The sequence below is a fragment of the Argopecten irradians genome, chromosome 14 (assembly GCF_041381155.1).
Source record: "Argopecten irradians isolate NY chromosome 14, Ai_NY, whole genome shotgun sequence".
Lineage (NCBI taxonomy): Eukaryota > Metazoa > Mollusca > Bivalvia > Pectinida > Pectinidae > Argopecten > Argopecten irradians.
Genome location: NC_091147.1, coordinates 19606787 through 19631040, shown reverse-complemented (window position 1 = coordinate 19631040; position 24254 = coordinate 19606787). Strand labels below are relative to the sequence as shown.

At 33.3% G+C, this 24254-nt stretch overlaps 1 protein-coding gene across 1 annotated transcript; it reads left to right on the top strand.

Annotated features, from left to right (window-relative positions):
- The first annotated feature begins 1020 nt into the window (after window positions 1–1020).
- LOC138307875 (WD repeat and FYVE domain-containing protein 2-like) lies at window positions 1021–22325 on the top strand. The gene is made up of 12 exons (XM_069248793.1): window positions 1021–1187; window positions 2640–2707; window positions 3759–3832; window positions 4634–4688; window positions 5204–5354; window positions 6011–6123; window positions 6747–6873; window positions 10236–10341; window positions 10835–10936; window positions 13593–13723; window positions 15083–15191; window positions 16063–22325. Exons 1-12 carry the CDS (start codon window positions 1036–1038, stop codon window positions 16090–16092), a joined length of 1218 nt encoding a protein of 405 aa, XP_069104894.1. The 5' UTR covers window positions 1021–1035; the 3' UTR covers window positions 16093–22325.
- The last annotated feature ends 1929 nt before the right edge of the window (window positions 22326–24254 follow it).

Sequence of the window (24254 nt, the reverse complement as noted above, 5' to 3'; positions counted from 1 at the left end):
ATGACCTTAAACCTGAAACACTCCCTAAATCAGATCATATAGAACCCTCAAAAACTCCGAACACCCATTTGCTCTTTTGTTACCTGTCGTCGAGGTCTTTAAATATGCCGTTGGCATCTCTGACCCATTTGAATATTGTTCATATTGTTTGGCGGTTGTGTGTTCTCATAGCAGGTACAATGTAGGGTTGAACTTCTCTTCCTTGAATTTCCAATGGCTGTTTAGTCTGGACTTAAACTGGTTTAACGTTTCTGATGATATGACATTTTCAGGTAGAGAGTTCCATTTATTTACTACTCTTTGTGAGAAACTATTTTCCTGGTGTTAATTCTGGAACGTCCCTTCACAAGTTTTTTTATTATGACCTCTTGTTTGAGCATGACTTCGGGGAAGTAATTTATTTTTATTACATTTGTCTGTGTCGTTCAGAATTTTGTATACTTCCACCATATCAATCTTGAGACGTCTGTTTTCTAGGGTTGGCAGTCCTAAATCTAGTAGCCGTTCTGGGTAAGATTTGTTTCGAATATTTTTGATGAGTTTGGTTGCACGCCTCTGTACTTTCTCAAGTGTGATTTTATCTTTTTTTTTGTATTTGTTGTCCAGACGGTACATGTAGATGCATATTCCAGATGTGGTCTCACCATGGCTTTATAAAGGTTACAGAACGATCTTTATTGTTTAAGTATTTGAAGCTTCTTTAAAACACTCCTAGAATTTGGTTTGCTTTTTTAGCTGATCGCTTCGATATGTCTTGTGAATTTCAGTTGTTGGTCAATAGTAACGCCTAGATCTTTCTCTTCAGTGACTTGTACAAGAACCCCGGAATAAAGAGATGGACGCACAAGATTGCTAGAAACGTGTTTACGTTATCTTTATAAATAATTCTGCCTATCGTCGTCGATGTGCTATCCGGTGATACAGGAAACCATTACAAATTCAAAAACTACCGCCAAAATTCTTAACCGGAAACTGGTTGTACCGCTGAACCGGAAGTTTACAAAAGCAAGTAAGAAATCACGTGATGATAACAAGATGGCAGCAGAAATCAAGCCAGTGCCCGTAAATAAGCAGGGAAATGTGCGGAAACCAGTGCTACTAAGTAAATTAGAGGGTTTTAATGATGACGTGAATATGGCTGTAATTATTCCCAGAGAGGATGGTGTAATAACAGTCAGCGATGACAAGTGAGTTGCCCATCTCGAAATCCATTTTCTTTCTCTCCGTATCCCGGAAGTTGCAAGCAGCTGAATCCAAATGATTACGCCTACCTCTCTCTAGACCTATATCTCTAACTTATGTTGTTTTGCTTCTATATACTTAACGCTGTAGCGAACAATTCGTTTTTGGGAATAAAATATATAACCGTTAAACAATAGACATTTTGAGAAACTCTTGAGAACAGTAGAAACATTTGATCGGAATATTTCTTTCTTTAGTACAGAGCTAGATTGTTTGATAAAATTCACCGGACGCTGGTTCAACAGTTAGTTAGAATCTGTATCCGGAATTCTTGGAAAAAGCTTTACGCATTTGTGTGATATTTTTTTTATAAACTCTTAAATAGCTTCTTTAGATACACCTAGGCTATTATACATTAAATAATCTTACTACTTACTGCTGTATTATAAAAATGGATCTGGAAAATATAAAAAGTTACAAAAATAATCTGAAATTAATATGCATTCTCATGAAGATTCAATATATTTTACTTATAGATTCAATATATATTGTACTTATTTTATTGGTACAATATATTTATTTTACACACAAAGGTTGACCTGATGATTCATATGTACATGTAGCATGTGCCCATGAACAATGTACCAATTTTACTGTGATTGCATATTTTTGATAAAATGATGTAAATATATCAGTAGTATTCATGAAGATAAAGTGGCTTAATCATAGCTATATATATAAACCGATATAGGTAGTACTATATATATATATAGTACATGTATGTCAGGGGATTATAATGATCTTTCAGGAGAGAAGTACTTGGTACAATTTCAATTTCAGCGGTTATCTTCGATGATCTACATGTAAACTATCTGTTATCTGTTATCTAATGTAATATTTAGCCCAAATCAGGCAGTGCCACAGCTAGGTCTATAACTGCCAAAAAGTACCTGGTACAGCCTGATATTGAAACCTCAGCTGTATGTGCATCTAAAGTTTCTGAGGATAGCATATGCATTCTCTACAATAATAGGTTCATTAAACTCCAGTCTGGCCATGGCCATTACTATTACAGCGCTACTCAAGCTCTCCTGTAACATATTAAATATTTTTAGATCTGTTACCATATGTAATTGTGCGTGAACAAATTAATGAATTAATTGATTCATGATCAATTAAGGAGCAGAAATGATATGGTTTTGTTATATAAAGTCTTGTAAAATGTAAAATTATACTGAATTTAAGCTTAAATGTACATGTATATAACTTGTATTATATTTTATTATTATTTATCTAATTAAGCAGTACGACGATGTAGTACAATCAGATAAATTCTAAGAAAGAGTTTAATTCCTTTTAAAAAACATTTTTTCACTGTAAATGTTCAAAAGTATTTATTAATGTTCATTAATTTTGATGTTTTTGTTAAATACCATAATGATGTGTTTGCTTTACAGGACTCTTCGTGTTTGGTTGAAAAGAGACACTGGTCAATATTGGCCTAGTATTTGTCATACCATGCCAGGTAATCTCTATCCACAGAATTTTAGTTGGTAAAATGTACAAGTAACATTTTCCAAAATTTTTACATGAAATAGTTTTTGTACATGTATCTTTGAATTCTAGTAATTTTACCTTTAATGGCTAAAAATCAAAATCAATGAGCAATTAAGTACATATAACTGTAAAGCAATTAAAACCTTACATTATTAATTATCTTATTTCATAATATGTAAAATTATCACTTTCTGATAAAAAGTTACAGACATGGATTTTAGCCCAACATCATCAGATATTCAAATTCCTTTTTGTCTTTGGTCTGTCCGTTAATACTTCTTAATTGTTATCGCTATTTCTCAGAAAGTGCTGAAGCAATCTTTCTCAAATTTTATATGTATGTTCCCGTAAGTACAATATAGGGCGCTATTTGTGCATATTGCATTTTGGGACCAACGTACTTGTCAGCAATTGCATTTTGGGACCAACGAGTCAGCAAGATGGCCACCAGGCAGTCATCTTGGATTTTGGTATTAAAGTTTGTTATCACTATTTCTTAGAAAGTACAGAAGGGATAAATTTCAAATTTCATACGTTGGTTCCCCATTGCCCCTAGTTAACATCGTGCATATTGCATTTTGAGCCTGATTGGTGAACAAGATGGCAGACAGGCTGCCATCTTGAATTTTGATAATTAAAGTTTGTTACCGCTATTTCTCAGAAAGCAACGAAGGGAGCTAGCTGTGTCAAATTGCATGTGCAAGTTTCCCTAGGACCTTAGTTGTGCATAATGCATTCTTGGACCGAGGGGTCAACAAGATGACAGACAGGTAGCAATCTTGGGTTTTGATAATTGTTCGTTACTGCTATATATCTCAGAAAGTACTGAAAGGGTCTTTCTCAAATTTCATTAATTAAGTTTGAAAAGCAGAGAAACGATCGATCCATCTTTGAATTGTCAGACATAGATCATTTTTTGGTGGACGCCAATATCCCTCTTAGATCTCTTGTGAAATTCTGAAATAAGAATTGATTTCATTTTAAACTATAAAAATGTGGTTTGATTTATTTAATTCCAGCTGCAGCCTCCTCGCTTGCTTACAATGGTGAAACAAGGCGATTATTTATAGGATTGGATAATGGAACAATTACGGTAAACTTTATTAAATAATTCTTACTGTAAACTTTCATGGCTATTAAATTTCGTGATTTTCGTTTCAAAACAAGTGTGTAAAGATTGATATTCGAGGATTTAACAATGAATGATAATTCCTATCAATATACATATAGATGATGCAGATATTGATTTGTGTGTTTTTCATGAATTTACTTGGATCACAAAATTTGCGAAAGTAAATTGCACGTGAAAGGGATTTGATTCACAGTATATGTTTAACTTAAAATATGTAACATAATTGCAGATAAATTTACAAATTGAATAACCGAAATGCTAAAAACATTGTGTGGAGCTTGTGAAATCTAAGTGACCTAATTAATCTACTTGTCACCATGCGCCATGCAGCCGTTATGCACTATGTGTCAGTCAACAATTTACATGTTAAAAAGTGTTTGACTTCTTCAAAACTTGTGAATTAAATTCAATGAAAATATATTTGTAGTAACCATAGCATTGATCTAAGGCCAATAAAATTTATGAATTACAGTCATTACTCCTAAGGGTGTGTGGCATGGGCCAAAAGAGGTCATTTTAAAATCTTCTCAATTTACAGACATGATAGAATAAAAAAAAATCTTGATAGCTTGAAGAATATTGGGTCAGGTTTAATTTGCCAGTATTTTGAATTGAATGGCCTTGGGATTGCACGGAGGAAAAACATTAAGTTGATTGTAATTTGCGAAAGAAACAATATTATAGATTTATTGACCGATAAATAAACATTTTAAAATGTCACAAAAGAAACACATATTTAGTATTGTCTTCTTGTATTTGTAGGAGTTTCTGATGGCTGATGACTTTAACAAGACAACACATGTACGAGATTATTTAGGTAAGGTTTGTAAAGCATATGTGACAGGTATACACACATGGACATCGACTTCCAATGCAAGTTTGTTCAGATGAATGACCTTGACTTTCATTCAAGGTCACTTAGGTCAAATATGCTCAAGTCTTTAATAACTTGAACAAGATGCCTAACTAAATATTGTGTATGTGGCATGCTGGGATAATAAGTTAATAAGTTTGATTAAATAAATGACCTTGACCTTTATTCAAATAAATAACAACTTTTTGGCTCTAAAAGACATATATTTATAATGAAGGTCTGATGTTGAGCCTGTTGCCCTATAACATACTGTATGCTGTAAAATGATGGGGTACCAATTATTGCAAGTTTGTTCAAATGAATATTGATCTTAATTTTAAGCAATATACTTTTGTAAAATACATCAAATAAAATCTCATTTATTTGTCCTGTGCCTTCAATATGCATCATGATAATCAGGCCCTGGTAATTTTAACAAAGGAAAAATATGAGTCTTATTTCTGTGATTTATTTTGTAGCTCACCAGAGTCGTATAAACGGCGTGAAGTTTTCTGTGAACTGTGAGTGGGTGTTGAGTTGTGGACGAGACAAATACTTCCAGTGGCATTGTTCAGAGACAGGAAGAAGATTAGGCGGATACTTAGCCAACGCCTGGTGTCTCTGTTTAGAGTATCCTTCAGTACTAGTTACTTAAGTTCTATAATAATGAAATATAACAGTTTAGTTACTTAAGTTCTATAATAATGAAATATAACAGTTTATTTTTTGTGTGAATATTTCTATTACTATCGACCCTAATAAGCACTGCTGTCTCTAATCTTGTCGTCCTTTTTGAAGCCTCAATTTCACTTAACGTCTATCAAATTCAGATTGAAAATATGAAAACCAATGGTTTCTTTTTATATCTTTTGCAAATGGATTTATGGCTTACTTTTTGCAATGCATGTGAAAGGGTAGACCTGTATACAAACTTGGCCGTGTTAAACCCTTCCTCATTAAATCAATTATTTATTTTAAGTGTCCTTGGCACCATAGCCTCCAAACAGGCATTAATTTACACACTACAACACAGATGGGAGGCCGTCCATAAATGAAATGACCTGGCTCTTTATAGCATGTTTATCTAATAAACTTACCAAACATTATCACCAAGGTAACATAGAAGTGATTGGAGTGGATATTTATGTTTGAAGTCAAGTGAATCTCAAGTTCCCTGGAATAAACTTAGTACATTGTATAAGGAGGTATAGACAAAGCATCGCAGGATTATAATGCAACTTATATTTCATAGTATTTTCAGTGAAATGATCCTTAACTTTTGTAAGATTTGATGAACAATCAAAATATGCATTTGTTGGTGATTATTCAGGACAGATATCTGTACTAAAGATTAGTAACAGCAATTTTGAATTGATTGTGACACTGAAAGGACATTCAGGTAAGTTTTATAGGATTTAAATATTTCTATTAAATGTTTAAAAATTGATATATGAACTGAAGTACATATAAGTGTGGTATTATTATAATATTGTCTTATTCAAGTATGAAATATTGTAACAGTGAACAATATTATGATATGTTTTCAAATATGACCCTTAACGGTGATTTTTTTTTCGGTACATAGGGGGCCGAATAAAGTCCTCTTCCCCTAGAGAAATTTTGCTGTATTTTCCCAATTTTATGTAAATATTTTCCTAAATAAAGAAAAACTCTTTGAATTATGCAAATTTCAAGAGAAGTACTGTAAATTTTTCACTGCTTAAAAATAGCAATTGAAGAAGCAATATTATTTTTGTATTATGGAAGCAATAAAAAAAATGAATCTTCAACAGTTCTTCATTATCATCCAGCGATAAGAAAACCAAAACTATAAATGAATCTTCAACTTGTATCAAATAATTTGGAGTACATTGTATATACACGATGACCACATGATTGTATTTACTGGCTAAATAGAAGCAGCAGTGATTTCAATGTGATCAATCATTTCTCTAGTTAGATCAATATGATTTCATGAATACACAAATATAAAGGTTTACATGTATTGAATTCCTCCTACAGGAAGTATACGATCACTAGCCTGGGACGCGGAGAAGAGTCTGCTGTTCTCGGGAAGTTTTGACCAATCAGTGATAGTCTGGGATATAGGTGGCAGACAGGGTACTGCCTTCGAACTTCAAGGTCACCAGTAAGTTTAATTATCACTAATACATCCTTTTAGTTAATAGCATATAGAGTACCATGAATTTCAATGCCACATGGATGTCTTGGTCAACCTCCTTCAAAAATTTATGTAGATATGAGTAGAGAATAAAAATGAAATATCAAGTTATACATGTAAAACAAACTTGATTTGAAAATGTGTACTGGGGAGGTTAAATGTAAAATGTATAGTAAAACTCATGGCTGTCAAAGTCAATTTGACAGTACAAAATAACAATCAATACAGTATATAAAGAACATGACTATTTGATATGAAAAATGAAAAGACAAGATATAACTGTTACAGAGTAATTACCTCCCTCGTTTGGTCGCGGTGGCCAAGTGGTTAAGATGTCCCGACATATATATTACCACTAGCCCTCCACCTCTGGGTCACGAGTTCTAATCCCATGTGGGGCAGTTGCCAGGTACTGACCGCTGGTTGGTGGTTTTTCTCCGGGTACTCCCACTTTCCTCCGCTAACAAACCTGGCTCATCCTTACTTGACCCTGGCTGTTAATAGGACATTAAACTAATAACATCCAAAACCCAACCCCCTCAGGAGTGAGGTATCCATTGTAACATCATTATTAAGTGAGCAAAATCCTGTTGTTTTCTCTGAAAAATTGGACATTAGGCTCGCAAACACATGACGCTACAATAGATACCTACCCATAAGGGTAGATAATATGCAAATACAGAATACCATGTCAGCTTATTGTTAAGAATATTTCAATGAGAATGGTATCTTTATCCGTTGTCTTTAAAGATGCTCCACCGCTGACGAATGGTATTTTTTTCTCCATTGAAAACAGGAGCAGAAAAGCAGAAGATTTAATATTTTTCTTGAGTTGCAAAAGTTACTTACTTTACACCATTACCACCATGGAAAAGTTTGAGCTTCTAATTTTACTACACGATAAAAATATCAAAAATAATTAATTGCATCCCGAAAAAAATCTGTGGCGCTATGTCCTATAGAGAGCAACCAACTAAATGATTTTACATAAACCACAGTGTTAAACTTTGTTAAAGTTTTGTACTGTATTATTAAAACAAAGGAATATTAGTTGGCTATTGTCTTCTATAATTAAAGTCTAGGTTCTCACATAACACTAAATAGAAAAAAAAGTTTGGGTCCTTCTGCTCAAACTCCAGCCAGGGTAACTTTATTGAAATCAGGCGCATTTTGCACTAAAAAAATCCTGAAATTTTAATGTATATACCTATTCATTATCAAGTTGATATTTTGAACCTAAATATCAATATGAATTTTCAAATTCATATCATGGTTATCTAGGAATAATTACCTGTCAGAAAACATTTTTACTTTTGAAATTCATAATTAGCCAGCCAATCAGCGGCCGGGTTAAAAATCTATCCTGGGCTCAATCTTGTATACACAGGGGCCATTTCGAAGGTCTTTTTTTATTTAGTTGGTTATTCCCTATAGCAGATATTAAAATTCAAATACTCACCTATGATGTAAAGTGTATTTCGGCTGTTTGTCAAATCTGTAATATGAACTTAATCGGTCAAGTGGTTAGTCCAGGACAGGGCTTCACCTTCGGACAGTCACCCGCAGAGTAATTCTGAAAACATGAAATGTTGAACTTACACACTGTGTTGATTAATTGCAAATTATGTATTAAAAATTTGAAATAGTATTAATGTTGTTTAAGTTAATTATTGGTTACATTATTAAACTTCCTGAATATAATGAAAAAATAGGAAAAGTCCCAGCCAAGGGGAGATAATCCATTACATAATCAGGTACCCCTATAACATAGAAAATGTCAAGATTTTTGGAAGAAAACCAGATATACCAAACCTTTTACATATTCAAATTTACCAAGAACATGGTTCCAGAGCCTTTCTGTTTAAAATAAACAAAAAAAACAAAGATCAAACTTGTAATGGGCACAAAAGATGCATGTCTTTGTCCATGACTGGAATCTGTGCAACCAACACATATTTCCGGAAATCTTGAATGACCCTGAAACACCATTAATATGTTTCATTAACAGAAAAAATATTCACAAAATGGTATTTTTCATCATTATAACATAAAATGCATACTTTTAATAAACTAATTAGCCCTAATATTACAATTAATCAGTACAATTAGTTAAATTACCAGAGATGAACACCCCTCCCCCCACCCTCCTACCAATTATACCTGGCAGGTATAAATATCACACCCCAAACTAGACATTATGTAATACAATGTAATTGTCTCCCCTTAATGTTACCAATTTCAAATGTATAAGCTGTAACTTATGTTTTATACCTTTATGGCTTTCGGCACTCCAATATGGCAGAGACGACTGACCCCCCAATTTCTTGATTTGACCGCTAATTCCTGGTTCACCTAAACCGGAACATGCATACAGTTCCGTGAACTAAATTCTGACATCTGAGGAGACCATGCGCCGCGCACCCATGTGATCGTACCCATCTTATGTTAAACGCACATGTCACACGTTTACAGCCGTGCTAATTACCTGAATATATGTTATATGTACCCATTAATTTACTGGCCAATTCTAACTGCATGCATAGTCACAGTGACACGTATTATTCTAAAACTTGGCGACTTACCTTTGTATCCATGGACTCACTCGGCTCCAGTGACTGACTCTTATACGTCCGGTTGCGTTCGCTATAGAGAGCAACCAACTAAATGATTTTACATAGACCACAGTGTTAAACTTTGTTAAAGTTTTGTACTGTATTATTAAAACAAAGGAATATTAGTTGGCTATTGTCTTCTATAATTAAAGTCTAGGTTCTCATATAACACTAAATAGAAAAAAAAGTTTGGGTCCTTCTGCTCAAACTCCAGCCAGGGTAGCTTTATTGAAATCAGGCGCATTTTGCACTAAAAAATCCTGAAATTTTAATGTTTTTACCTATTCATTATCAAAGTTGATATTTTGAACCTAAATATCAATATGAATTTCCAAATTCATATCATGGTTATCTAGGAATAATTACCTGTCAGAAAACATTTTTACTTTTGAAATTCATAATTAGCCAGCCAATCAGCGGCCGGGTTAAAATTCTTTCCTGGGCTCAATCTTTTATACACAGGGGCCATTTCGAAGGTCTTTTTTTTATTTAGTTGGTTGTTCCCTATATGGAATGTAATACTGATCATGATTGCACATGCACCAAAAGCAACATGATTTTTTTTTCTTTTTATATTATTATTTGTGTTAATTAGACATATATGTACATAATTAAACACCAATTATTGTTCAAATGATGAGTATCGTTTATGCTATATGCACCATCTTTAAATAATTTTTGTCGGTCTTGTTTACTCTTTTCACTGTATGGTTTCAGTGACAAAGTAGCGGCATTAGCTTATGCATCCGGTTGTAAACAGTTGATATCTGGTGGGGACGATACAGTGATCGGTATCTGGACTATGGATGTCAAACGTATAGAGGTATGAAATTGCTTATGTTGTAAATATGACATACAGGTAACTTTGTTTAGATCTGTCTATAAAGACCTTCCATGGGACAAAGAAATTATAGTCCTTATAGCCATGGTAAATGTCCAAGTCCAATTGAGTTGAAATTGGCAACTGAGAACCCCAAGAAAACTGATGGTCCTTATACAGAGGTGGCAGATTTTACTGTATATACAAATGTACATGAAATTGATATGCCTAAAATGACTTCAAAGAATGTGTTGTCATCCAAATAGTCTAAAGAGCTAGTCACATCCTGCAGATCTTTGTGCAATATTTAAGATGGGTTTCACATGGGTTATGCTTCATTGTCATTCTCTGCCAATGTATTTTGTTTTCTGTATTTTTCCTGGGTTGGATAAGTTTTAAGCTTAGTATGAATACCTTATTTGTGAAGTTAGTTGCATTTTCATGAATTCTTTACTGTAATTTGTGATATAATTGTGATAACTTTTTCTGTTTTTAGACTCCAACATGGACAGAAACTGACTGTTGTCAGAAATGTAATGCTCCATTTTTCTGGAACGTTAAAAAGATGTGGGAAGAGCGTACAATAGGCATTAGACAGGTATGTTACAACATTAGACAGTATGTTACAACATTAGACAGGTGTGTTACAACATTAGACAGGTATGTTACAACATTAGACAGTTATGTTACAACATTAGACAGTATGTTACAACATTAGACAGGTATGTTACAACATTAGACAGGTATGTTACAACATTAGACAGGTGTGTTACAACATTAGACAGGTATGTTACAACATTAGATAGATGTGTTACAACATTAGACAGGTATGTTACAACATTAGACAGGTGTGTTACAACATTAGACAGGTGTGTTACAACATTAGACAGTGTGTTACAACATTAGACAGGTGTGTAAACATTAGACAGGTATGTTACAACATTAGACAGGTATGTTACAACATTAGACAGGTTGTTCACTTAGTTTACAACATTAGACAGGTATGTTACAACATTAGACAGGTACACATTAGTTAACATACATTAGACAGGTATGTTACAACATTAGACAGACAGTGTGTTACAACATTAGACAGGTTTAGGTGTTACAACATTAGACAGGTTTGTGTGTTTACAACATTAGACAGGTATGTTACAACATTAGACAGGTGTGTTACAACATTAGACAGGTGTGTTACAACATTAGACAGGTTTGTTACAATTAAAGTGTTAAACATTAGACAGGTGTGTTACACATATGTTACAACATTAGACAGGTGTGTTACAACTTAGACAGTATGTTTACAACATTAGACAGGTATGTTACAACATGACAGGTTGTTACAAATTAGACAGGTGTTTACAACATTAGACAGGTAACATTAGACAGGTTACAACATTAGACAGGTGTGTTACAACATTAGACAGGTATGTTACAACATTAGACAGGTGTGTACAACATTAGACAGATGTGTTACAACATTAGACAGGTATGTTACAACATTAGACAGATTAAAATTAGATGTGTTACAACATTTAGACAGGTGTGTTACAACATTAGACAGGTGTGTTACAACATTAGACGATAGGTGTGTTACAACATTAGACAACATAGGTATGTTACAACATTAGACAGGTGTGTTACAACATTAGACAGGTATGTTACAACATTAGACAGGTGTGTTACAACATTAGACAGGTATGTTACAACATTAGACAGGTGTGTTACAACATTAGACAGGTGTGTTAAACATTAGACAGGTATTGTTACAACATTAGACAGGTGTGTTACAACATTAGACAGGTATGTTACAACATTAGACAGGTGTGTTACAACATTAGACAGGTATGTTACAACATTAGACAGGTATGTTACAACATTAGACAGGTGTGTTACAACATTAGACAGGTATGTTACAACATTAGACAGGTGTGTTACAACATTAGACAGGTCTGTTACAACGTTAGACAGGTATGTTACAACATTAGACAGGTGTGTAACAACATTAGACAGATGTGTTACAACATAAGACAGACATGTTACAATATTAGACAGGTGTGTTACAACATTAGACAGTTGTTACACCATTAGACAGTGTGTTACAACATTAGACAGGTATTTACAACATAGACAGGTGTGTAACAACATTAGACAGTACAACATTAGACAGGTGTGTTACAACATTAGACAGGTATGTTACAACATTAGACAGGTATGTTACAACATAAGACAGGTGTGTAACAACATTAGACAGATGTGTTACAACATAAAACAGGCATGTTACAATATTAGACAGGTGTGTTACAACATTAGACAGGTATGTTAAACATTAGACAGGTGTGTTAGAACATTAGACAGGTATGTTACAACATTAGACAGGTGATGTTACACATTAGACAGGTGTGTTACAACATTAGACAGGTATGTTACAACATTAGACAGGTGTATACAACATTAGACAGGTATGTTACAACATTAGACAGGTATGTTACAACATTAGACAGGTTGTTACAACATTAGACAGGTATGTTACAACATTAGACATTATGTTACAACATTAGACAGGTATGTTACAACATTAGACAGGTATGTTACAACATTAGACAGTGTGTTACAACATTAGACAGGTATGTTACAACATTAGACAGGTATGTTACAACATTAGACAGGTATGTTACAACATTAGACAGGTATGTTACAACATTAGACAGGTATGTTAAACATAGACAGGTATGTTACAACATTAGACAGGTGTGTTATAACATAGACAGGTATGTTAAATGACAGGTATGTTACAACATTAGACAGGGATGTTACAACATTAGACAGGTGTGTTATAACATAAGACAGGTATGTTCCAACATTAGACAGGGATGTTACAACATAATGATTATCTTTATTAATATGTGTTATTTTGCTTTTATGTGAATACAGATTATTGCATTATTTTGGAATTATGTATGTGCATATGTGTATGTTTTTATTAGTTGAAAGAAAGCCTGCATAATTATGTTATACACTTAATGTAGTTATGAGATGAAATCTTATTCATAATTTAAGTAAACTTAAATTTCTTAAATTTTTAATCTAATTAATAACATTGTCAAGACTCAAGACGTTCCCCCATCAAAAAAAAAACAAAGTTAAAAAAAGTGTAACAAGGCAATATAAAACTATGCCTACTAGGTTTATAAGACAAGGCAACAGTTTGAGTGAATGAGTCAGTGACTTCAATTTACTGTTTTGTATTTCAGCACCATTGTAGGAAGTGTGGGAAAGCAATATGTGCCAAGTGTAGTAGTAAAAGATCCACGTATCCTCCAATGGGGTTTGAGTACGAGGTCCGAGTATGTGACCTGTGCTACGATAGTATTACGGATGAGGAGTGAGTATCCTAATGCTTACATGCAAGGTCAGGATGTACACTTTATCATTTCACCTAAAAATGAAAATATCTCATTTATATTCATGACCGAAATCACTGTAATATGTAATATAGTCAGCCAAATTATCTCTTTGGTCAGTTTTTGAAAACATTAGTATTTACAAGACATATATATATCTGCTACGAAAACTAGACAAGGTGGTTTTACCTTCTAACTGTGATTATGTGCTTGCTGATTTGGGAGAAAGTTTGAATCTCATTTTTGTCAGGAAAATTAATGGATTTGATATACCAAGTTAAATCATGTAAAAATAGCTTTATTTTCCTGTTTCTGCTGTAAGAATATTGACTTTAGGATTGAAGGATAATGTCTATCAAATTAATATTGACTTTCAAATAATTTTATTGTATGCAGGGCCATGACAAAGGATGAGTTAGGGGGATTAATGGGACTAATTCACGTACCATGTGATACCTGATAACGCTTGTGGGGGACTAGTATCTCCAGTGGTGATGGAACGTAACTCTTTGTAATCTTCCCACTGAAATGACGTTAGCGTGGGATATCATTTTTGACAACATTCCATCACTAATAGAAACAATAGTCCCACACAAACGTTATCAGGTATAACGTGGTATGTGAATTAGTCCCATCGGTTGACATACAGTGTATAAATCCAGCTCCACCTGTCCTGTACTATCCTCTCCTGTAGGTGACCCCAATACAGTGTATAAATCCAGCTCCGCCTGTCCTGTACTATCCTCTCCTGTAGGTGACCCCAATACAGTATATAAATCCAGCTCCGCCTGTCCTGTACTATCCTCTCCTGTAGGTGACCCCAATACAGTATATAAATCCAGCTCCGCCTGTCCTGTACTATCCTCTCCTGTAGGTGACCCCAATACAGTGTATAAATCCAGCTCCGCCTGTCCTATACTATCCTCTCCTGTAGGTGACCCCAATACAGTGTATAAATCCAGCTCCGCCTGTCCTATACTATCCTCTCCTGTAGGTGACCCCAATACAGTGTATAAATCCAGCTCCGCCTGTCCTATATAAATCCAGCTCCGCCTGTCCTGTACTATCCTCTCCTGTAGGTGACCCCAATACAGTATATAAATCCAGCTCCGCCTGTCCTGTACTATCCTCTCCTGTAGGTGACCCCAATACAGTTTTCAGTGGGAGGTGTATTGCACACTAATTGTAGTTTGAGAAGTATGGATTTGACCTCTGATATTGATACAGTAAAGGGGCACCACCTGGGAAGTCAAAGGATACTATTATAGACAGCAGACATATATAGGTAGTCTCCTCAAGGGGATCCTAATGAATGATTGATGATGTGTTTGTTGTTACAGGCGGGCTCCCCTAGCAACATTCCATGATAGTAAACATAGTATTGTTTACATGCATTTGGAGGAACATCGCAAACGACTACTGACAGTCGGCAAAGATAAGGTTGTCAAAGTAAGTTAGCTACAATATTGTAGCTCAAAAGACTTTTTGACTGATACTGTTGTTGTTTTTAGAGCCCACTAGGCAATAAAACTGAACTGTATGCAATATCAAATTCACAGCGAGACATTATTTGTTTTACATGTAAATATGAAGGTCTTTTGGAAAGAAATGATGAACTTAATGTCTTGTGACAGTACAAGAGAGATATAATTGGAAACCCACAAAAAAGTTTAGAAAATTATGCCAAGTGATTTTCTGAGGCAGTGCTCCACTAGGACACATAGGCACCATTTTGTACCCGGCTGAAAGGTATAGTAGGTCGGATATATATTTTCGTTCTAAGTATATAAGAAAAAAAATGTATGCTAAAATCATGATAAATTCACTTTAGTATTAATTTCATACTTGGTATATAGGTAAAATTGAGGAGATAGTGTGTTATTGACCAAAACAAGGTCACTATGACCTATATATTGACCTTTGATTTCAACATGATAAAAATCTTGCCTGGGCTCTATGTTATAAGGCACAGAAACTTCATATGGTGATTGGTATATATCGGATGATCTAGGTGATATGGTGTGACTTTTAACAGAATCAAGTCACTGTGACCTACATTTTATTTTTGACCTAAATTCAGGAAAAACCTAACTTGAGTCTGTCCATTACTAAATCAGGCACTGGAATATCATGCTTGGTAATGGCTTGAGTGTATATCTAAACAAATAAAGTCCCATTGGACATATGATGGGGACTTATTTGTCAGATTGTCTTGTTCTTAATTTGACTTGAAATTAGCATTATTAACTGACCAAAATATTTGTTATTTTTCTCAATGCATGTATGTAGTAAATGTATGATAAATGATATTTTTCTACAGATATGGGATGTGAGTAGTGTACTGCACTGAGATATTGTCAGCTGTTACCATGGAAACCAGCTCTGATTGGATCAAATCCAAAGACATTTGATTGGCTGAGTCCAAAGACATTTCATTTTCTGTGTTGGAATGGTTTCCACTTGAGTGGCCTGCTGTGAAAGTGACATTTGTGGATTTGTGTGGTGATTGGATTCTTGTGAATGATGAGGACTGAGGAAACAAGAAAGGTGAAGAGAATTGTTGATATTATATATCTTCAGATTTAAAGACCTATGTTGTAATGAGAAGACATCGAGATGACCCCTTGACTTTTAGTCCCCGCTTGACGGGGAAAATCAGTCAAATAGAATAATCTCATCTTATTTTGGGAAATCCAGAATGTCTTTAATCATGGCATTTTGAAGTAACGGTGAGCGTTGTTATGATGTTTAAATGAATGAGATTAAGGAAGAAACCGTGATAGCTTTTATAGTTAAGAGTTGTTCCATTAAACCAAAAATTGTCTGAATTAACCATATATGTGTAAACCATATTTAATATTATTGATGGACTCTTATTCTTTTTGTCATCGCTTCCCATTCTGTGTCAAGATGATATGAATTTTCTTAACGACTATAGGGGACTGTCACAATATATATATACAAGGAGATGTCTAATTATCATAATATATTATGGTAATTAGATAACCCCCTGTGCCATAGAGAGGCTGTGATTTATTGTGGGAAAGTTTTTATCCAAATTTGAACTGGCAATAAGCGTATATAATTTACCTGGTGTTAATTTATGGTAGCCTGGTTGCACACCTATAATTATAAAACTAAGATTAACTACTTGGTAAATATATACTCGCTACTGGTATGAATGCATGTCAGGTGATCAGACAGTCCATGTTTAATAATAAGTCCTTGTTTGTCTCGTGTAAATAATTATCATCATGTCTAGTAATAAATCTATGTCTGGTAAAAATAAGCTAGATTCTTGTGAAAACATGCCTAGTGATAAGCTCGTATGATGTTATAAATCTCTCTGGTAAAAGTTATAAATCTCTCTGGCAAAAGTTATAAATCTCTCTGGAAAAAGTCATAAATGTCTTTAGTAAAAACCCATGCCAGATACCTAGTAATGCTTTGTGAAATATCCATATTTTTTGTATAAAAGGTAATGGTTGGAAATAAGTGTCTGCCCCATATCTACATAAACACAGATAATATTTCATTCTTCACATACTTGATTTAAGAAACCAACATTTGGGTAATTATAAGTTAAGCCTATCAGTAAAATACAAAAACAGCTGAACTGGAAGATTTTCCCCATGATGCATATGTGATATACAGGGTATGTTTGATTTTGCACTTAAATAATACATGACTATTAAATACCAAATTGTTTCTCAAAAAACGCCATAAATGTAATCAGGTGAAAATTGTTTGTTAAATAAACGCGAAGTTTGTTAATACGAGCAATGTTATGTAAATTTTATAGGACTTTGACTATTTTGTATTGATCTTTATTATGCACTCAATAGAGGACTGTTGACAAGACTGAAGAGTATACTCTCGTTATGAAATAAATATGGAATCCTCACTGTATATACGACAAACACAAACTTACTGTGAACCAACTTTATTTCGCGGCTACGAAATTTCACGATTTTAGATTCAAAACAAGTTCGTGTGGATAAATTTCATTGGAATGAAATTTATTAGAATTGAGTTAAATATACATTTGGAAATTATTTATTTATGGAGATAAACTTTTGGGAAATCATTTGGATTGCAAAAGCCGCAAAAGTAAATTGCACACGAGTTAGTTTACAGAAGTTTAGATAGCACATTTATAACTCAGATGGCAACATTTCAATGCATATTAAAATGAATATATTACTAGGTAGGTGATATCATAGTACTGTTTATGATGATTAGATCAATATTGACCAGAATTTCAAAATTGACATCCTTGATACTCCAGGGATTACCATCACTGACGTCATATCCACCCATGGACTATCTCATTGTAAAACTAGAGACAGTTTAGGAGAAAATAACTGACCAATCACAGGCCTGCAAAGATTCATTTGAAGATTTAATACAGAGAGAGTGACAACTTACTTCACAGCAACACAGTGTACCATTATACAATTTTTGGTGAACATCAAAAGATCAGATAATCTGTGTTTTCTGGTGCCTCCACTTTTACTGTGATATAGTACAGGGTTGGATATAACCAACAGTAACCCCTGGAGTATTGGAGGTACATAATTTTAGTATAACAATGTTACATGTAAATACAAACCGTCTTGGCTGTGGTTAGTCAAGTCACTTTTTGGGGACAACAACAGAATGTTGTGTTTCTTCATGGCAACATCAAGATCTGGCCCCCATTTCTTGAAACAAATTTAAGTAAGTAAAATAACTAAAATAGTGACTTAAATAAAGATGTTCACATAAGTTTTACAAGGAGACTTATGTACACTTTTGTTTTAAGAAATTGGAGCCAGGTCTACATGTACTGTATTAAAGTCATAGTTTACTAAAGTTATTAAAAGAATATTCGACCCAATAAGCGCTAGGAGCGTTTGAAAAATAGAAAAAAAAATAAAATGATGCATAATATTATAAGACAAAAATTATGATAAACCTATATGGTTTTAATAGCTTTGGTCGTTATTTATGGTGGAGCAATTGAAATTGGAGCCTCAACAGAGGGAGAGGTGCTTATATAGGGACATGGACGCTTATTGGGTCGAACTTGTACAAACCCGAATTACATATACATTTCTTGGTGTTTATACCTAACATACATGTATTTTGAAGACTCTCTCTTTAAATCATGAATAATTTATGTACAGTAAAATTGTTTTCACCTTGATATGATAAATTTATCTACACTTCATCATGTTTTTAACCTTAAAATACTTGACATGTTATATTGTAACAGTGAACCCATGCAGAAAATATATTTGCATATGTTACTATGGTAAGTATATTATATAGATATCACCTTTTGAATATGCCAGGTTATATTTATTGTATGCTTAGATCAGGCATTAAATCTGGACATCTCATTTCTTCACTGTCAAGGTTCTTTAAAATAATCCTTTAAAATGAAAAAAAAAAAAATATAAAATTATTACAAAAGAGTTTTTGATGTTTAATATTGTTGAGGATTCTTCAATGTCGTGACTTTTTATCACATCTAGGTAAAAAACACTTTGGAATATCATAGAAGACAATATTCATCATGTGACTGTACATTTTGTACATCACTATCACAGTTGTTGAGATTTTTACTATGGTGCTCTTTCTTGTTGCTTGTTTTTTTTCCCCCTCATTGGTCAAATATTTAAGAAATTTTACCTCAAATACATCTTAAAGAGATGAAAAGAGATGATATTTAAAACCTTGTGACAAGAAACGATTTAACCACTTAACGGTTGATTATTTATTCCGTCTTTGCAATTTACAGAGTTATCTCCCTTTTTTGTAGGTATCAATTGTGAAATGTGAGCTTTGTGAGCAAATATGACATCATTTTCTCTGAAAAAAATTGACGTCAGTACCTACTCACAAGGGCAGATAACTCTGTAACATTTATGTAGAGAATAGTCACACTTCATGTTTTTGAATGCTAACTGTTATGTGCATATTCCTTCTTTGCATATTACAGATTTAGATTCTTTGCGAGTAGATATTCATGATGTTGTGACCTCATAATTTTGTGGGTGCAATTGACATTGTTTCCTCAGAAGAATTTGACGTTACACTTGCAAACACATGATGTCACAATCAGTACCTACCGCAAGGGTAGCTACATGTAGTTCTGTTTTATGCAAATACAGAATTATTGTAATTATGTGTTGCCTATTTGAAATAGAGTGTTAAAATAGTATATAGTATATGTAATTCTATCACTTGGAACGTTGTGTCAGAAAACTACATTCATTTGATAAATAGATTGACATAACACACGTTGTTAGGACCGCTTGTTTGCTGAATTTTTGAAATGCAGTGTATTGAACTTCTTTAATTTATTCTCTTGTGAATTCTGTTGATGTCAGCATGGAATGTTGATTTTGCATAATTAATCTTGTATTCAGGTTGTGACTTAATTCACAAATCAAAAGTACAACTTACACTTAGTCTAGTATATTCTTCCTGAAGATTGGGAAATAATATCAATTTTTGGACATGTAAGACAGATATTCTATCAGTGTTTAAGAATTGGAGGTGATATTTCATCAGAATGAAACACAAAATTGTTACGATACTCTGAGAAAAGAATAATGTGTACGTTTATATTAAGAAAGGTTGCATCCTTATACATGTATAAGGCGACTCATGATCAACCTTCTATGTGGAAGGTTTTATGGAAGTGTCTTGAATTTGGTTTATCTTACAATCCTTTTGCATTCACCAATTTGGAACTAAGTAACATGTCGGATAAGAATTTTACCATAGATTTTCATTTCCTCAGACACTTGTTACAGTAATACAATCTACATAAATAGGTCAAATTGTCTGTATATCTATTGTTATTCTAGTAAACAAGAAGTCAGTATCAGTGGATGGCCTGTCTAAGCAATGTGATTCAATGAAAGTGTATCCTACAAACTTTTATTTAAGCTGGGTGAAATATGTTGAGAATCTCTTGACAAACTGATATTCTTTTTTGATGTGCTTCTTATATATAATTACAATGTTTTGTAATGCTTCAGTTGTGTGTAAGCTACATAATTCTTCTTAGGATAAATGTAATTTGGTTATATTGCCTAGGTTTAGTTTACCCCTATACAGTATCACTTTGCATTGTATTATATATTCTTTATAGAAAGCGTAAATATCGATTTGAAAGTATTTCAGATAAAAACTTTGTACAATTATTTATATGGGTATTTGAAAAACTCTTAGATAAAATTAAAAAAAAATCCTAGATAAAATTGAATTTAATGACCGATATTTAACGTCGGAAGTGACAGATTATTTCAAGAATGGAGAAAGCAGATATAAATCTAGTCAATATAGTTTTGAGTATTAAAAATATTATTATATTTTCGTGTATAAACTGTTTTGAATTAATGACAGACTTATATGTAGAATTTTGATAAATATATTCAAAGTAAATTGGACAATCTGTAGTTTAATTGCGTTTAACATGTATGTACGGTGATAACGCTCAAGTAAACTTAAATGACCCTGGCTGTTAATAGGACGTTAAACTAATCAAACCAAAAAAAATAACGCTCTATGTGTACAGTTGTTTTTATGTAGAAAGAAGTACAGTGGCGATAAAGATATTCATTTAAATTCATGTTTTCGAGGTAATGTTATTACGCACTTTTCAACGTTCCAAAACGACTTCTTTAACATTGGCCCTTGCTCTATGTTTAAGCACACCAATTTATTGTTTATTAGCATTAGTTGTTAGAAAGTGTTAGATTTGTTAAGTTATTAATAAAATAATGAAAATAGGTGTATACAATTTTTCAAATACATGTATATGTTTTAATTGAAAAATAGTTTTTTTCCAGTAAACAAGTAAACAATAAATATTAGCCCTCTTGCTTAAAAAGTTTACATTGCACAGAATAAGATTTTAACAGAGAATTTAGGATGTTTTTGGAAGATAGCTAGGTTACCCTGCTCCCATGTTATATCTCTGGAGCTTGCCATATCTGGTGGCAGCGATGGGATACTAGTTGCTACTATAGATGAGAGATGTTTTTGCATCTACTTATATATGTTAACATTTTACAAAATGTTCATTCATGTTTAAAAATTAACAGGTTTGCTTCTTTAAATCATGTTAAAATAATAGTCATACGTTTTATGTCTTATCCGGCTGATACAGTGTAGAAGAATATATGAGCTCAGTTTTTGATATCACAAGTAAACTAAGAAGTGATTGCGTTAGCTTTCCCTTCAGTTTCAACAAATTATAATAAATTTATATCTTCAAATCATTTGAAGTATTTTTTTACTATAATTATTGGGTTTGACTTTGAAATTTTATTGAATCAAGAAAATAAGTGTTATTTAATGTGCAGTTGTAATCTAAGGAGACAGAAGTTTCGTATCTAAAAGGTTTTGGACATTGGAAACAGTATATTTAGCAATATACCTTGAATTGAATTATACTTTTACTTGGATACGCTTTAAGTGGGCTTTTATTATCGATTTACTTCATTAGAACTTTTGTTTGTGTGCTTAAAGTACTTTTGAAATTTAGTGCTTATCTTGGACTCAATAAAGATTATTATATGGTTACTGTATTTCTTACTGTTTTTATGGAGGCGTGTGTAATACACGCCTGCCATTATGGAATCACTCATGGTTTTCAATTATCACCGGAACACTATACCTTGGTAATCCTATCGACAGTTTCCGGAACTACGGGAGACAACTTTACACTGTGTATTGCAACTACGTTGTGTATTATACAGCAGTCAGAGGTTCTCCGTTTATCACATGTTTCAGTCACATTCATGTTTCAGTCACATTATAATTTCCCACTTAATTACTTCAGACTTATTTTCAATGTTACAATAAGGTATTAATTATTCTCACCGAAAGTGTGTTTCAATATCGGTTCTTATACTAGTGAGTACGCTGCATATGTTAGCCTTACTAACCTACGGCAGACTAACTTACAAACCGCGAATCTAACAGCAATTGCATATAAACTTGTTTGTAAGTAAAAATAATTCAACTGACAATAAATGCCTTTTCAATTACGGGTATTTAATCGAATATTGCTAGGCCTATCCACTAATATTTTATAAAAATGAACTAGAATTCCCCCAAACAGACAAACATGTCAACAAGAACAGTCCGTACAAAGGGAGACAACTGTAATGTTTATGTGTACAGATATATATATAAACTCAGAATAAATTAACCAAGAAAATCTGTTACCGGGGACGCCATCATGGCTTCTGCTGTTGATATAACGGCATATATTTGTAATTATAAGTACGATGTCATGATATTTAAATATCACAGGCCTAAAAGGATATAATATGACAATGATTTAGACGATGTTTTATTCAATTTGACCGAACGAAAATCTCGCGTTCATGAAGAACGGCGAGGTCCCGTACTATCGCCATTACCTGACGCCGTGTTGGTCCTGGAATGACTGGCAAGTTTACAGCCGTGAGTGTTGATAATTTTGTTAAAAACTTGTTGTCAAAACTTCAATAAACCTTTAATATACTTCATTTAAAGTTGATAAGATTATTTTCGTGCATTTTTCAACGGCAAATAATGTACTAACATCCTACAATAAACACACTACTCGGAACGATAGAAATTGAAAGAAGCGGTGAACGGACGGTGAATCGGCACGTACAAAGCAGAAATAAGTGTTTTACAGAGCAAGCGTATTGATGGAGCCACGATACAGATATTAATTAGTTTGTTTACGATATTCAGGTAATTTGCGCATATATTGTTTTTTAAGTTATAAAAAATCGGCAATATTTTGAGTATTTCCGACAGAGAATATCGCCCATTTTCTGACATGTAAACGTCCTCATGTCCAATAATATTTGGAAATGATAGCATCACTGTGTAGTTTGATTCATTCTGAAGCAACATTATTAACAAAACATTTCTCAAAAATAAACACAAAAGTAAATAAATCCAACTTTTAAAAAGTATTATCAATCCAGACTGAAAACTTCACAAAGTGCCATTGAGATGGTCATACACTTGACAGATGTAATGTTCGTGTTGAACATTGTATAATTTCCTCATGGTTGCATGTGGTAAAGGGTTATCTGCAGATGTGTTCACTCGATAGTTGATGTAGATACATGGTATGCTTGAATGTTATATGATAAGTTAAAACTTTTATCTGTCTAAAAGAGTCACATGATCTGTAAAACTTTGAAGACAATATCTTGTTTATTTGCAGATGTTGTATATTCTATACATAGTACTTTCATTGCAACAAAATGTAATATTCCAATCCAGTTTTAACTTCTGTAAATTGAAAGCAGGGGTACCAATGTTTATACCTAATATCCTGAGTTGGGTTAGATGTTTTAATGGAATATCCCTAGAGAAAATCGTTGGACATTGATTTCAACTTCACCTTACACTGTTGTTAAAGGATTTGTGCAGCCATTTTTTGGTTTTTGTTTTTTGATAATACATCAGGATATTGCTTTGGATGAATGAAAAGTCCCACCC

What these genes read in the sequence shown, in the direction of transcription:
- LOC138307875 (XM_069248793.1), top strand. Translation starts at nt 1,036, where the DNA reads ATGGCAGCAGAAATCAAGCCAGTGCCCGTAAATAAGCAGGGAAATGTG. An exon ending in ATAACAGTCAGCGATGACAA is followed by an intron (nt 1,188 to 2,639) that starts GTGAGTTGCCCA and finishes TTTGCTTTACAG; the next exon opens with GACTCTTCGTGTTTGGTTGA. An exon ending in TATTTGTCATACCATGCCAG is followed by an intron (nt 2,708 to 3,758) that starts GTAATCTCTATC and finishes ATTTAATTCCAG; the next exon opens with CTGCAGCCTCCTCGCTTGCT.